This window comes from Rhipicephalus sanguineus, chromosome 7 (genome assembly GCF_013339695.2).
Source record: "Rhipicephalus sanguineus isolate Rsan-2018 chromosome 7, BIME_Rsan_1.4, whole genome shotgun sequence".
Classification (NCBI taxonomy): domain Eukaryota; kingdom Metazoa; phylum Arthropoda; class Arachnida; order Ixodida; family Ixodidae; genus Rhipicephalus; species Rhipicephalus sanguineus.
Window position 1 is genome coordinate 128,192,236 of NC_051182.1, and position 16,514 is coordinate 128,208,749.

Sequence of the window (16,514 nt, forward strand, 5' to 3'; positions counted from 1 at the left end):
GGGATTCCCTGATAGTCACAACGTTTCAATAGTCGATAGGCTAAGTCCGCGACACAGCCGTTTTCGATGTTCCGACAGGCCCCTCGCGAGTCGGAGATGATGGTTTGCGATGCGGGGTGACAAGCTGCCAATGCAATGGCGACTTCCTCCGCGTGTATTATGTCCCGGGCTCGGAAAGTGAGCCCGTTAACTGTTCGGTTCTCGTGGACGACAGCGGATGTATACCATCCCCCATGGTGCGGGCCGGAGGCGTCCACGTAGAACACGCCGGGTTTCGATCCATAATGGCGGGCCAGGGCTTCCGCCCGCGCCAGGCGCCGGCCATTGTGGTCTTCTTTTGTCATGTTGCTTGGAAGAGGGCGCACGTGGAGGGCGCATCTCCACTCGAATGGGAGTTGAACGCGATCTTCCGTGATGTTGATGGCAGAGTAACCTCAGCTTCGAAAATTGTTGTCAATGCCCGTTTAACGTTCGTCGCAGTAGCACTTTAGTGACGCCATGTTCTGATACTTGGATATTACTTTCTCACATTGAATGGTTATGGGTAGTATTAGTCCTACGTGTATGTTAGGCATGCAGAAGCCTATTTACAACATATTTTCACGTTGATCAAAGGTAACCAAGATGGCGACTGTCAAGCAATCGGAACCATATCGTCTCATACCCCTCTATACCAGGGACAGCGCCCGGGTTTTTGTTTACTGGATGGGGGAGGGGACCTCTATCTACAAGCGAGTTACCTCGGGAGGTGGGGGGGGGGGAGATTTGGTGAAAATTGTGAAAGGCGACTGCCCCCCCCCCCACATGGTGCCCCCTCCTGGCGCCGCAAATGCCCTCTTCAGATGCAGTCATGCTTCTACTGTTCCGTATCAATATGCAGTCATTTATTTCACGGTTAAAAGCTACCGGGCACTTGAAATCGATATGAAGATGTTTCATATATGCACCTGTTTAATCTTTGTAGACATCAGATAAGGCGATCGCCACTCCATCTAAAAGGACTACTGCGCGACCATGGACAGACAGGTGGGTGGCCGTGAAAGTCAAGTCCTCTTATCTTACAATCCCCTGAGCTGTTTCTCCCAGCTAAAACAGACGGCGTCGGCGTCGTTCTGTCAAGGTCCATGGCTCGACTCGTTACTTAGCGCCTCATTTGCTATTCCACTGCCCCCTCGGTCGGTATTTTGCTCGTCGAACGTGAACACGTGAAAGAAAGGCAAAGCAATTAAGAACAGGAATGCGCCTAATTCAAACGGCTTCCATTAAACGCGTCGCGACAATTTCGACGTCGTCTGCTGCAATTATAAACGAGTGTCGTCTGCTGTAATCTCCGTCTGCCACGTGTGATTTTTTTTATGATAACGCCTTCTGGAAACTCCGAACTGTCTCGTAAACGGGCACGCGTCACATGCTGTGCACTGCAGTGTGTACATTACACAAACCACGCGCAGACGCTGCGTCCAGCACATTAATGTTCTCGTTTCAATATTGGCTTCAAAAAGCGAGCTAATTCAGCGCCGGAAAAACGGTTTCCAATAAAACGCACCGCATCATTTATGATGTCGTCTGCTGCAGTTATAAACTAGTGTCGTCTGCTATAATCTCCATCTGTCACGTGTCCTTTCGTTTATGATTTCGACGTCTGGAAACTCCGAAACTGCCTCGTAAATGGGCACGTACAACCTGCTGTGCATTGCACTGTGTGCATTACACAAACCACGTACGAACGCTTCGTCCAGCACACTAATACGTTCGTTTTATTGTCAGTTTTTAAGAGGCGAAGTAATTAAGCACACGAATTCACCTGCAGAACGGCTTCCAATAATATGCACCACAGAAAGTTTGACGTCGTCTGCTGCTCCCGTTACGAGTTTGTGGTCTGCTTTTGGGGCCGCGTCGTCTGGAAACTCCGAAGCTATCTCGTAACAGGTTTAAAACATGGCTGACACGACGTATTTACAACTCCCGAAAGCATAGCCTTCGAGATTTACGTCTGTTCCGAGAAAACCGGCTCGGACACAAGGTTGGACACCGCTTACATATACACAAAAGTGGTGAACTCTACATTCAACGCACTAATTCCTACATTTTAACGATACTTCAATTTAGTATTTTTCGTCTGTCTTTTCATGCTAATAGGAAGTTTTAGAATACGTATAAGCGGCCAAAGACACATGTCCGTTATTTTAAAATACTGAATGCTTGCATTGAGGGCGCTGGTATCATATGTAATGCCTCATACTCCTGGCACACACACACACAATAAAGACTGTCTAAACAATGTAATCAACTGGATGACAGAATATTGTTTTGCTGAAACCTAAAGAGACAGAATATTATAATCACAACCTTTTCGACTTGGTGCAAGTTTCTTTGAATTTCCTATAACTCCAAACATGGAAGTTTTCGACATTAAGCAACATAAGCCCGGATCATCAAAGTGCCCGAGGCGCAGTTTATATTCCGAGACACTAAAACCAATTAGCTCCACACCATACGGATCGGCATCTAACAGTGCGTGTCATTTTGCTATCGACAATCTCGCCACTTCGTGTCAATGCAGCTTAGCAGATAAGGTACGACAGTTGAACAGAAGGTGACGATAAATTTACGTATTAGAAGTCACCAATTAACCAGGCCACATTGTAAAAGCAAGCCGGCCTTACGCAAAACATTTTTATGACTCGCATGCAATGGCCGCGGGCCTGTGAGGTGGGCGGTGTCGTATACGCAACCATGTGCACATCTGCAGGGCAGGTTGGATTCAGTCAGAAAAGATAAGCGGTTATAACGACGTGGCAGGTTATGTACAGTGCCATCCACTCTTAGGGTGAACACGGCTCAGCGTGGCCGCGCTCTGCGGAGCGCGCAGTGCATCCAGCCAACGCCGGTGCTGGCACGCCCGTGATCGCTTCCCTGTAGTACAGCAAGAGGAGCACGTTCCCAAGAGTCTGCGCCGTTTCGTTTCGATGCGCAGAGCGCGGCCATGCTGATCCGTGTTCACCCTAAGAGTGGACGACACTGTACATTCGCTTACGCCGGTTTATACGTTAACTACACACTCTCCGTTAGACAACGTACTCCCAGTTTCAAGGGAAAAGAAAACAAAAGAGATAGCGCGATGGTTTACGGAAAAACCGGTGCACCATTACGACAGACCGTACAGTCAGTGCTATAAAATTCGTATGAAGAACAATAGGGAGTATGCACTGAAACTGAGCCGCAATGTGGCGCTGCGGTGCCCCGAGCTGGGCGCCATTTTTGCGGTTCTCGTGCAGCAGCCGACCCACGCTTGCTACTGTGTTTGCTGTGTGTACGCGCTAGGTGTTGTGTGGTGTTTCCTTGCCTTCCGTGTACTCGCGTGTTTCATTAACGATAGTACGGCGTTGGAACTGTCCCCTAGCACTGCGTGTTGCACGGATCTAGTCATTTGCCTGGCTGTGCAAGCGATCGCCGTGTTGCTGCAGCGAAAAGATGCTGCTCAGCGACTACGCCAAGTCGCTGTCTGATCCCGAGCGCAGGAGATCAAAGTCGCAAAATGCGGTAGCGACGACCCCTTGGCGATTTCCGATGACCAGTTCACGAACGATGTTGGCTGCTATCCCAGCGTAGACCGTGCGGATATCAACGATTATCTTGTTCACGGGACAAGTTTCGTGACGCGGGAGCAGCTTAAGAGCTACAAATCCTTGGAGGCTCACAATTATGTCACAAGCCGCCTCGTGGAGCCACCAACGGTGAAAACTCTTCGTGATGGCAACATCGTCGTCGTTTCAAAGGTAGGCTGTTGCTCGCGCTTCTTTTAGCGTGCGTTGTGGACTTGTAGCCGAGATTGAGGCTCGGCGCCCAGTCGGGATTGGCCTCGTCCATCAAATAAGCTGGTCTTCCTGAAATGGAACGTACGCTGCAGTGCTGTACGTAAAATATAACGCCGAGGAGATGCATTTTATGCTGCTGCCGCGCTCACCTGTGATGAAATGCGCCCCGCAAACGCGGTAGTGCGTCGCCGATTCGTCCAGGTCTTTGCGACGAATTCTGCTCAGCCATAGAGCTCTCCGCTTTGACGACAGCTCCGTTGTCTTCGCACACTGTCATGATATAACTTTCGGCACGACATAGAACCTTACCCGTTGAAAGTTCTCGTCGTTGGGGCTGTTTCTTGTGCGGTTGGAGCAACCGTAAACAGCGCAGTTCACCATAGCCGATTGACGCAGCTCGACGCGCAACAACGTCCTGCGGCTTGGGCACTTTAACAAGTCCATGCAACACGCAGTGGTAGGGGACAGTTCCAACGCCGTACTATCGTTAATGATACACGCGAGTACACGGAAGGCAGGGAAACACCACACAACACCTAGCGCGTACACACAGCAAGCACAGTAGCAAGCGTGGGTCGGCTGCTGCACGAGAACCGCAAAAATGGCGCCCAGCTCGGGGCACCGCAGCGCCACATTGCGGTTCAGTTTCAGTGCATACTCCCTATACTTTACTTTTGTTTCATGACTGACGTATGACACCACTTCTGCTGTACGATAGCTTGCACGTGACGTCATGGACGCATCTTCTGAACGTGCGGCGCTCCACGATGGCGGCTTTGGTGACAAACAAGTTGAGGTTAACCTGCTTCAATGTGATAACGACATGGCAGAAACCCATCTTTGCGTGAATAACTAAAGAACGTGCATGTGATGTTTTGATAACATTTAATGCGACATCGCAAACATCGCGTCCCGCCATGCTGGTGCCCCAACACGGCGGTTTCAGGGACGTCAATGCAAGCTATCTATTCAGCCGTAAAGTCGTTTGAAAAGCAGCACGCCACTTTTACTGCATACTTCTGTTATTCAGCCATGAAAAACAAGCCATGGTGACATGGAAAACAAAACGCCACTTCTGCTATAGTAGGCCCTAAATGTCGTCTGGAAAGCACTAAGACACTTCTGCTTTACTCCTCTTTCATTCCCGATATATATGTGCCACTTCCGCTCTACACCTCTCTCTCTCTCTCTTCTTTCTATTCTCCTTGTAGGGTAGCCAATCGGAAGCTATTTTTCGTTAACCTCTTTCCTTCACTTATTCAGCCATATAAGGTTCTGTGGACAGCAGTACGCCACTTCTGGTCAGCCCTAAATGCCGTCTGGAAAGCAGTATATGACACTTCTACTTTACGTCTGTTTCATGACCGACGGTATATCTGCCACTTCTGTATTTTCGCTACTCAGCCCTAAATGTCGTCTGGAAAGCCATATCTTTTGCTTTCCTTCTGCTATTCAATCCTACAGTCATACATGGAAAGCAGTGCGCCACTTCTGCTGTACTTCTGCTTCACGCCCGTCGAATATGCAAGTGGGCGAGAATAAGAAGCCAGTTTTCAATTAGGAATTCGGACAGCTATCGCGATTCATATCTGAAACGCCGCGCACGGCCGGGCGGCGCGTTCATTTATATAGGACGTTGCTGCTACGGCCGCATTTGAAAAGAGAGGAAAGAAAAGATACAATATGAAAGTAAGATAGCCTTCGTACCCGCCGCGGCAGTATAATTAACTCGTCTTGCTTACACTGCAGCCGGTACGGCGCGGTGGATGGCGGGACACATGCATTAAATCGACCCCCTTGTATACTATATGCCGGCCACATCCGTTTGCATTGGCCTGCTCGTGATAAGGAACCGCGCTGCGATATGCTAATGACTTCGTAGTTGCGCGCTTGCCCATTAAGAGTGTCCTTATAACGTGTCTATCGAGAAAAGGCTGTAGTGCTTATGGCGCAGTAAGAAACAGCCCGTTCATGTATAAAGCATGCATGCACGCTTAGTCTTTCTTTTTTCTGGGTGACGGGGCCAGTCAAGCTGCGAAATGCAGCTTTTATCCCATCGCATCAAGCCACTTTCGCACGTACCCCTGTGTGCCTGTGATGTAGATAAATAAACCAAAACCAGGGTTTTTTAAAGGGTCACTAAAGCAACAAACAAACAAAAAAAAACAAAATTTCTCGTACTAGTAAATTACTCTTTCACAATATGAAAAACACCATGGTTGCTGCAAGAAGACGCTTGGTAAGCGAGAAAACGCGCAAAAAGAAAATGCCGGTGGCGCCGCCACCTTGAAATTCCCGAACCAGTCGTCGTGACGTCATAGATGTTGAAGGGGTCTACTAGGGCCTCCGTAGTTCCTAATCGGTAAAAATGAAGTACATTGTCTTCTGAGGGAGCCAGTGACATAACATATGATACGAAGTTTCAGGAAACTTCGCTAAGCCAATGTGGCCAAAAAAAAAACGAACACTTTGAAATCCGTGACGTCACCATCGGAGATCTCGGCGGGAAATTTAAACGTGAGACTTTTGGCATTGATTTCTTCCGCTATCATTAAACATATGGCGGAGAAATTAATTACACAAGAGTTTACGGAGTATATTTTATCAGTCTAAACTAACTTATTGTTTCGCTTTAACGTCCCTTTAATATTTCTCAAAGGATTCTGCTGGATACTCAAAATTATAATGCAACCCTGCAACTGAAGCGGGCGCTGCGGCATGGAAACATTTTGTGCGCATACGCTCAAGAGCTACGAAGGTTCGTACCTAAAGTCCCTAGATTTTTCCCTGTTAGGGACTTTATTCGTACCCAAAAGACGGTCTCAACGCAATGTAAAAGCAGACATTGCGGCATCAAGACACTAAAGCAAACATAACTGGTGCCCGGAAGAGGAAGTAGTCATAAGGAAGTGATCGCCGACACAAGCTCACCGTCGGTACAGTGTTGTTCATTGTTAATGACAACAGCCACATCCCTGCATCCTCTATTTCGGCCCGTGCCCCGCCACGGTGGACTAGTGGTTATGACTGCTGATCGTGGGATCGAATCCCGGCCGCGGCGGCTGCATTTTCGATGGAGGCGAAAATGTTTGAGGCCCGCGTACTTATATTTAGGTGCGCGTTAAAGAACCCCAGGTGGTCGAAATTTCCGGAGCCCTCCACTATACGGCGTCTCTCATAATCATATCGTGGTTTTGGGACGTTAAACCACATATATTATTATCTATTTCGGCCCGTGTCGCTGTTTACGAACTACCACGTTCCCTTTTCAAAGTGAAACTATGTATACACTATAGGAAGAAGAAAAGTCCGCTGTGACGAGTATTCGTTAGAAAGCTGCACAGTGTGTACGCACGGCTGGTCATTTACACCAAAAGAATACGACAGCGTATAGTGCGACGCTTGACTGAGCACCGCTTCAAGCAAAAGGTGCAGTCGCTCGTCTATGCGTTCGAGCAGCCTGTTCAATCTTGCTTGAGTTGCTTTCTGTCTTGGTAGCTTTTTTTTTTTTTTTCGCTTCCAAGTCACCACTGCCGGTTTTTTTTTTGTTTTTTTTTTGTTTTTGACAGGTTTCGAGGAAACACGTCGGGTTTGACAAGTAACCGTCAGTAATTTAAGTGTACGCTTAGACAAAGCGTGGAACAATGCTTGGAGAACGGAAGCGAGGTTCAAAGTAAACTTCCATGTTTCAACGGCACTATGGATCGGGAACGCTCAACAAGCAGCTGCGTCGCAGGCAAAATTGGTTCCGCAAGCCTTGCGTCTTTTCACGGGACTGGACTACAAAAGACGGGGAATTTTTTCGTCCACTTTAATTTACTCTCACTTATAAAACATTTCCTACAAATATCAACCCCTATACTTTCCTTGGCCTGATTGTCTGTTAGTCCTCATAAATGTTGCGTCCTTTCTGGACTGTGGCATGGGAGTACAAAGGCTAACGTCAATGCCACGGCAGTGTTTTTTTTTTTTTTGGGGGGGGGGGGGGGGGGGCGTGACGTCTATTTACAACAGCCCAGAGGGGATTATGGCGGCACCCAGGGAGCCTTATGTGGAAAGGTGTACACTCATCTGGGAGTTTTTAGGAATACGTATTCAGTGCACCAACAGCTTAGCGTGCAGAACCATGCCAAACAGATTTCGCGTTCTTGTGTGCGCCGAGCGATATTTTTCAAAGAATCTCTCCATTTACCACGATTGCAGAAACATTTGACAGAGAAAAAAAAATAGTGAAACCGTGTTTGGTGTTACTCGATTAGATCGCGTGAATGCAAATAACTGGCGGCCGCTCCGACGTAACTGGTGCCAACCAAGGACAGATGGGTGTTCGTAATAACCGGCTTGTTTACAGGCGCGCTTCGCTACAGCGAGAACGACGTTCCACTGCAGTGTTTTGCGCTCTGGAGCCAAGAAGTGGATAGAGAGATGTTTTATTTTGATCAAGTGACCCAGCTAGCTCACGAACCCCTGGCTACTTCAAAATAACAACGATACGTTAGCGCGGGTGAACATTTGCATTCGGACCAAGCCTTGTGTGCCGTTATTGTATTTATTGTGGAACGTTATTGGGACAACAGCTTGTCAAATTCCTCAGCTTTTCTATCGCATCTGGGTTGCGTATACGTAAGCCTTTGAGAACATTTCGCTGACTTACGAATATTCTTAGTGAATGCATTACGATGTTTTCACTGACAAGCGCACGTAAGCATGGTTTTCGTAATCGATGGAAACGGTACGCCGCCAGCGTCGTTTGATAATGACGTCATGCAGGGGCGTAGCCAAGGGGGGGGGGGTGGTTGGGGGTTCAACCCTCCCCCGGAACCCCGAAATTTTTCAGTTTTGCTTGCGTATATAGGCACGCACACATACAAACGAACGCACGAACATACATAAAGTATGGTTGAACCCTCCCCCCCCCCCCCGAAAAAAATTTCTGGCTACGCCCCTGACGTCATGCAATCGCTAATGAATAGTCGGAAGAGTTCTGCGGCGTCTTCGTTGTTTCGACGATCCGATTGGACGTCTCTCGCGTAAAGCCGTGCAGTGACGAAAACTTAGCGCTGTTACCACAGTATGGAGGCACTCTCCCTCAGGGTGATGTAGTAGTTCCTACACCAAACAAGGCTGTACTCCAGTATGACGTCATCCTAAGTGGCAAAACACGGTTTGGTTCGAACTCGATACCCCTCTCTCAAATGGCGCATCACATAGGGTAACATGACAAATGTAGTGCACCGAAATAATCTTGCAATGGCGCTCAAAACTGGTGGGTAGGTTGGAGATTCACGAATTATCGCTATCTGATTCGTTGTGAGAAAGAACTTGCCACAAGACAGGGGCGTAGCCAAGGGAGGGGGGGGGGGGGGTTCAAACCCCCCCCCCCGAAATTTTTCAGTTTTGCTTGCGTATATAGGCACGCACACATACAAACGCACGCACAAACATACATAAAGTATGGTTGAACCCCCCCCCCCCGAAAAATATTTCTGGCTACGCCCCTGCCACAAGATAAGGACTTTTGTCTCCGTCTCCTAAAGTGCGTTTGCGCAGACAGTGTAAGGAACGATATTCTGTTATTTCAATGTTATAGTTGTTTCATCTTGTCGCGCTGTAGCATAATGATGTACAGACTAGTTGAGTTCACTCTACTCCTAAGTTTAGACAAGCTTCTTGTCAAAAAATCACTAGCGCGGATTGAGTACACTGGTATCCTTCCAACTCCGATTGTTGTTATTCAGCGCTACAGCATGGTTCGCACAACTTAATTCTGTACCTTAATTGCACAGCTTAAGTCGCACAAGAAGCTAGCAACAGACGACGCACGATGGCACACGTACCTGCCATCCCAGTCGCAGCCGGAGTCGTTGCAGACGACACACTGTCCAACAGCGAGCAGAAAGAAGACGGCACACAGCACCGACGAGTTTGGCGCCCAGGGCCGCCACCCCGACATCAGTGGCGGCCTCCCGGGACTATTACACTCCATGTCGGCGTCGTGTCAGCACAGAGCCGTCGTTGATGTGTCAGGCCGCCGCCGCCGTGCCATGTCTCGCGAAGCAACAACGTCGGGACGTCAGTGCGCGATATCCGACGCCTTCTGTCTCCCGCGAGCAGAGGACAACGTCAGCACAAACCACTTTCCACGATAGCAGACGACGCACAACAAACCCGGCCGATGACAAGGGAGCGAGCACCAACACCAGCGCGCAACACGAACACCACCAACGCGACTGCGAACCAACGTCCTGCCGCCCCGCAATCCAGCAGCGCGGAGGCTGTTCTGAGGCGAAGAGCGCTCGGTGGTTGCTCGGTCGGTGGGGATCGGGCCGGCACCGTGAAACATGTCCGGGTTGTTGTTTCGCCCGCTCGTTTGGGGGCGGAGCTTGACGGCCCGGTTTGAGAAGTGAGTTTACCTCCTCGCTCATTGGTCGGTGCGGGGGCGACTCTTCGAGGGAGAGTGGGGAAGAGACAGGGAGATGCGGGGGGATAAAGAAATGCTTCGGGGGATTTGCGCGCATTCAACAAAGTAAAGCGATTTGAGACGTTTGATGGTGGCGCCATCTAGGTATCACTATAGCAGGTAGCTTGTGACAAATTATGGCCTCCAAGACAGTCGTATGCAGAGCGTACGCCGCGCGTTTTTCAAACATTGTTCCCGGTACACCAAACTTGCGCAAGTTCTACGCTTACCGTACGCAATAATTCGCTGCATTTGGCCCGTGCACGTCGTCCCTTGTTCTATAAGACCCCAGATAACATCGATTTGCCATCGTTTTGATATCTGACAGTACCGCAGTGCGTGACTGAGACGTCTGCCGTGCGTTGCCTTCGCGTGAAGATAGCAACAACATTAGCAACGAAGAGAGACCGCATCACATTGCATCGCAAGATAACTGCCTTTTATGAAAGCTTGTAAATGCGTCAGAGCCGGGACAATGAAGCAAAGGACGCTTAAACGCGAACACAGAGTGGGTAAGAGCCAGTTCTAAGGAACAAGCCAGCAAGATGTGGAGGTGATGACTCATTATTGTCATCAGCGACTCACGCGTTGCCAAATCGTGGGAGAACTACAGAGCACACAACGCGTTCAAACAATATGCCACAGTACAAATCTTCCTTAGGACAGTCTGGATAAGATATCGCGTATGCTTACCATCGAAAAGAGCAGGCATGTTGCTTCTGAGAGCTGTAGTCTATTTGCTTTGCGGTTATCGCCTGTTGTACTTTGGTCGGGGTGTATACCTCCCATCAGACAAAGGTCGCCTCTAGAGTTCGAAGCAGACACTTCGCTTATTTGAAGATAATCCGGGGCCATGACCAAGCGCTTCAGCTCAAACATGCGGACAGTAGATTGGTACAAGGCATACAGGCAAAGCAAAGAAAGAACGCCTCGAGGAGGCTTCTGACATGAGAACACACGTTAAAAGCCAGCCTAAAGATAGGAAAGGCAGTCATATTGTGGGAACCCAAGGCCCACAGAAATCGGACAAAGGGCACTATAAGCAAAGGCGCGTGAAAAGACCAAGTTTCGGCGCAACCCCTATCCTCACTGGACGAGTCCGACAAACAACGGGCTTCGCGATGGATGCGAAAATGAAGCAATGACGTGCTGCTCACAACGGCCTGCCTTCGGTCCACGGCTTTCCAACGGTAAAGGGGTGAAGTAAACATGTAGTTCTTGGAATGTAATACATAAGGGGTACTCGGCCACCATTATCTTCAGAAACCTGCATGTACACACACGTGCACATAAAACAATGACACGACAGCAAGGGCATACCCAGAAATTGTTTTCGGAGGGAGGGAGGGTTAACCATACTTCACATATGTACAGGGTCGACCATATCTAAGGTGAACAGCTCATTAGCATTCTAGGTGGCAGAACTCGAACGTTTATTCTACTTCACGAGGGGAATGCCTGTTATATGATGTCTAATCATGGTCTCCATAAGCACAATAATATTTTTCCCGAATTATTAAGGATCCGCGTCTATGAGGTATTGAACACTACTGAGTTGTCCACATTAGATGTGGACGACACTGTACGTTCGTGCGTGCGTTTGTATGTGTGCGTGTATATACACATGCAAAATCGTAAACTTTCAGCGGGAGTAAGAACCCCCCTCCCCTTGGCTACGCCAGTGATACACGGGTGCTCTTGCATTTCATACACATCGAAATGCAGCCGCCGTGGCAGGGAATCGAACCCGCGTCCTAGAGTCCGGTTTATTACATATATACCGATATTACTGTTGTTTTGAAAATTGTAACCCCCTCCCCTTTCGGTTGTATACTGTTTTCATGACGCTGTCGGCGATCAATAAATAAGTGATTACAAATACATCAGGCGCCATACGCCAAATGCCCTGGCGTTTGACAAGTGCCGACGGAAATTCCGCTGATATATTATCATTGTTGTTTTACAAATTGTAATACCGTACGCAATTTTTCATGTAACTTACGCGCGTTATTTTAATTTCTTATACTTACACACATAAACTCGCCAAGAAATAAAAGATACACTAATTCGATTATTAATATACCCACGTTATTTTAGAAAAATAAAGAAAGAAAAACAAACTAAACATTCTTTTTTTAATGATTTAACGTGTGATATCGGTTGCTAACTTTTCCTAATCGATACCACAAGCAGCACCCTTCTCTGTCTCTCTTCTTTTTTAACAAAATACTTTAGTCCTTCCAGTTTGCTTTGGGCAGGGCTGTAGGTAAAATATGCGTATGTGCTCCCACGATCGGGCTAACATTCCAGAGAGCAAACCAGGCGCAAGACAATCGTAGCGTCGCCCTCCAGGAGGTCCCGTGGTCCTCCGTCCGTGGGAACGCTCGTCCCTTCGACTTCCCGAATCGGGCGCCGTGCATTCCGAGAAACAAGGCGAAGCTTCAGCATGCGGGCAAGGCTTCACCCACTGTAGCGTGGTATGCACTGTATCTACCGTGGGACGTACGGTGTGCTTGGAGTCCCAGAGATGGCAGCTGCACATGCCAGAGGGACCTTCGAACCATGCAAGAGTTAAAAGAAATTTTGCCAGACACACATGGTGAGAAATAGCATGCCTCATGAACACTACTTGGAAAGAGACGCCATCGCCATCAACCCGCACCACCGAATCCTAACCTTTTTAACGATCATCATCTGCGCTGAGCCGTGCCACATGGTCACCAGAAAACTATCATCATCAACTGCCACAGAAATTTGGCAAATCACGTGCACTGCTCGCCATTGGTCAACTAAAAATGAAGAATCCATTAGCCCAAGAGCTAAATTTCTACCAACACATCTGCTCAGGCACATGCTCCATTTTGCGCGTTCTGTGGTGAGCTGGAAACTATCGATCATTTCTTTCTGACCTGCAGGCGATATACTACAGCACGAAAAACTCTTTTGGAAACACCTTTACGTGCTACTGGAATGAACTTGCTTGTGCCTGTCATTTTGTCTTTTGGAGCGTCTATTTCTCGGTTCTCCAATGCGAAGGTTCGCGTGGCTGTGAGGGATTACCTCAATGAAATCAATCGGTTAACTAGCTAATCTATATTATTATCCCTCTATGTAGACACATGTATATATTTTAAAAGTTAGGGCATTGGTTTATTTTATTTTAATATCTATTACTAATAAAAAAAAAGAACTATGTTTTTTTTTTTTTACACATTTCATCGAGCGCCAAAATGTTCTATCAAATTTGTAATGTTTCTATTCTACAAGCTCCCTTATTCTAAAGTACCGTAACATTTTATAAAACCACTCAATTCTTGGCCAATCCCCCACAGTGAGTGTATAGTGCCTAGAATATTCTAGGCACTATAGTGGGTGTGAGCCACACTTGAAGGTGAACGAGAACAAGATGGCTGCGAAGCGATAGAAAAACATAGACAGAGGGAAAGGAAACGATAGAAAGAAAGATAAAAATAGACAGAAATAAAGGAATAAAGACATACAAAGATAGAAAGAGGTAGAAATAAACAGACCCGAAAGAGAGACAGAAAGAGAAACAAAGAAAGAGAGAAATACAAATAGAGAGAGAAAGAAAGAGGAGAGAGAGAAACAAAGAGAAGAAAGAAAACGAAGATGGAAAGGGCGAGGAAGAGAAATAGAAAGAAAGGGATACAAAAAATAGATAGAAGAAAAAGAACAAATAATTAAATAAATTAATTAAATAAATAAAGAGAAACAAGGAGGCACCCAGCTGCGCTCTTCCTTCAGGCTTGACACCATTAAAGTCCCTAGAAAGAAGAGGGGGAAAATCTAGGGACTTTAGGCACCACTAGTGCGAAGGTGCCATAATTCCCCCCCCCCCCTTCCATCTTTTCCAAATCACTAATATCTCCTGTCCGGACTGTTGAGTAAAAAAGCTGACGTCGCAGCCTCGGCCACGCCTCGGCAGCGCACTTGGGGGGGGGGGGGGGGTGTCACGCTTTATACAACAGCCCAGAGGGGATTATGGCGGCACCCAGGCAGCCTTCGTTGACAACGTGCATATAAAAAGGAAAATGTGCTGCACGTAAACGGCGGCGCATCGCGTTACTTGTGATGCGCTAACCGCGTCCCATTCTGTCGCATTCACGCAAACGCAACCCCAGGATGCTATCGCATGTAATCATATGGTAGTGCGGCCTGGGAACGTTTGACCACCGCTGTACATCATGAAAGAAGCAGGCAAGGCATGGCGACACGGGCACAAGAGGACCAGACCACACAAAACGCAGTCCACTTTGATTACTTTGCAAAAGCTAGAGTTACTGCGCTTATGCGGAAGACCGCAGAGCTTATAGTTACAATGAGGCGTGACAACAGTAACTGTTGGAAAAGCCTTCGTGGAGTTTGCGAACCTTGACCGGAATGTGGAGGGGTGAATACGCTTAGGGCGAGAAAATCATTCTTGCTGTGAACGAAATCTTTCGATTGGAAAATATTCTTGCAAAAAAGCCACCTTACAATTTTTTTTTTTTTTGCAAGTGTGGCGCGGGAAAGAAGATGAACGAAGGAAGGAGAATTTTAAGGGCTCGTTTTTCTTTGTCATAGACACGTACCTTAACGAGAACCTGGACAATCAAGCGAAGGAAAGTCTATAGGGTACTTACGTTATAAATATGAAGATATTAAAGTGGACGAAAAGACAACTTGCCGCCGGCACAGATATACGGCCGGTAAAGTGGACGGGAGGACGATCGACATCGGACGCGTTGTTCGAAGGTTGCAGGTTCGGCGTCAAGTTGTCTTTTCGTCCACTTCTTCCCAAGTACGTCATAATTACTACGAATAACGTCCCCTACACTTTCCTTGGCTTGATGGTCTGTTTGGTTATCATTAAGGGAAGTAATGACAGACACAAACGTTTGTATGGCGCGTATACCAGGGGCGTAGCCAAGGGGGGGGGGGGGGTTGAAGCCCCCCCCCCCCGAAATTTTTCAGTTTTGCTTGCGTATATATACACGCACACATACAAACGCACGCACGAACATACATAAAGTATGGTTGAACCCCCCCCCCCCCCCCCCGAAAAAAATGTCTGGCTACGCCCCTGGCGTATAGTGCACCATGGCAGCAGCGCCAACCGTCAACCAGACACACGTACTGGCTAGTCTGTATGCGAGAGATTAGGAATTTCATTTTCCTTTATGCAGTTAATCGACGGCTGGCTCACGCATGCACTTCCGCTACTCTTATAGCCTCAACCATTTAAAACGTTTATACGCGCACTTGTGTCTGTGTGTACAACACTGCGCATTCATCGAACTTTGGTGTGCTGTCTCGTCCTCGTAATTCTCATTATATATCCGCGTCTTGGCGCAATTGACCATCAATTTTTTTTATTAGTGCGTGCGTTTGTATAGGTGCGTGTATGTATATATATATACACACATTGGCGTCAACTGGGGTTTGTAAAAGGGGCACTTTACCTCCCCAAGCCACACTGGCACTTGGCCTCCACCCAAGCTACGCGAGCGCTCAACCCCTCCCCCGGCAGCGACGCAACACGGATTTGCACCCCACAAGACAAAGTCCTGCTGACGCAGACGCCCATGCATATAAACACGCAAAATTGAAAAAAATTTGGGGAGGGGGTGTTTCAAACCCTGCGGCTCAAATGATATCGCGAGATCACACAATCGTAAACCAAAACTATACTTCACAGAACTCGACACATAACTTCGCTGAGGTATCACTTTCTTCACTCTTGCCTCACCTGCGAATTTAATTTAATCGTTTAAAGATGAACACAACCTGCCTCTGGCAAAGTTCATTAGTGCTACGATATTATTTGCGGTGCATTCATATCACCAGCACAGGCGCCCTATACCCTCACATTGTTTCTCCATGCATCGATTAGCTGTGCCACCTATTTTGCCCTTACTGATGACAACTGCCTGCTAGAGAACTGTATAACAAAACAAGATATGTAATGCACTGCCCTTTAATTGCGTTCGCTGAGCAGTCTTCCATATGTCATTACAAGCAGCTGGCAGTCACGCACATCAAATGTCAATTGAAGTGCATAGTAGTCAATTCTTTCTAATAAGGAACTGTTTTAACGTCGTAACGAGGCACTGTTTTAACGTCACAACCAAAATTGAGTTCTCGCTGAACTATGACATCTTAAATTCGTTTCAGTATAGGATGCATGAAGATCATTTGAATCAATGGAGAAACATTACACCATGGCAATATGCACA

General features: G+C 47.6%; 1 protein-coding gene across 6 annotated transcripts in view; it reads right to left on the reverse strand.

The window, feature by feature from the left end:
• LOC119399885 (meteorin-like protein) overlaps positions 1-16,514 on the reverse strand; it is a 109,453-nt gene that overhangs the window by 61,842 nt on the left and 31,097 nt on the right. Inside the window, exon 1 of one of the 6 annotated variants that reach the window (XM_037666763.2) lies at positions 9,656-10,055. The exons of the other annotated variants lie outside the window; for them this stretch is intronic. Coding sequence (XP_037522691.1) covers positions 9,656-9,804 — 149 coding nt within the window. The 5' untranslated portion in view covers positions 9,805-10,055. Of the gene's footprint in view, positions 1-9,655; positions 10,056-16,514 lie in introns of those variants that run through there. 6 annotated transcript variants of the gene reach the window in all.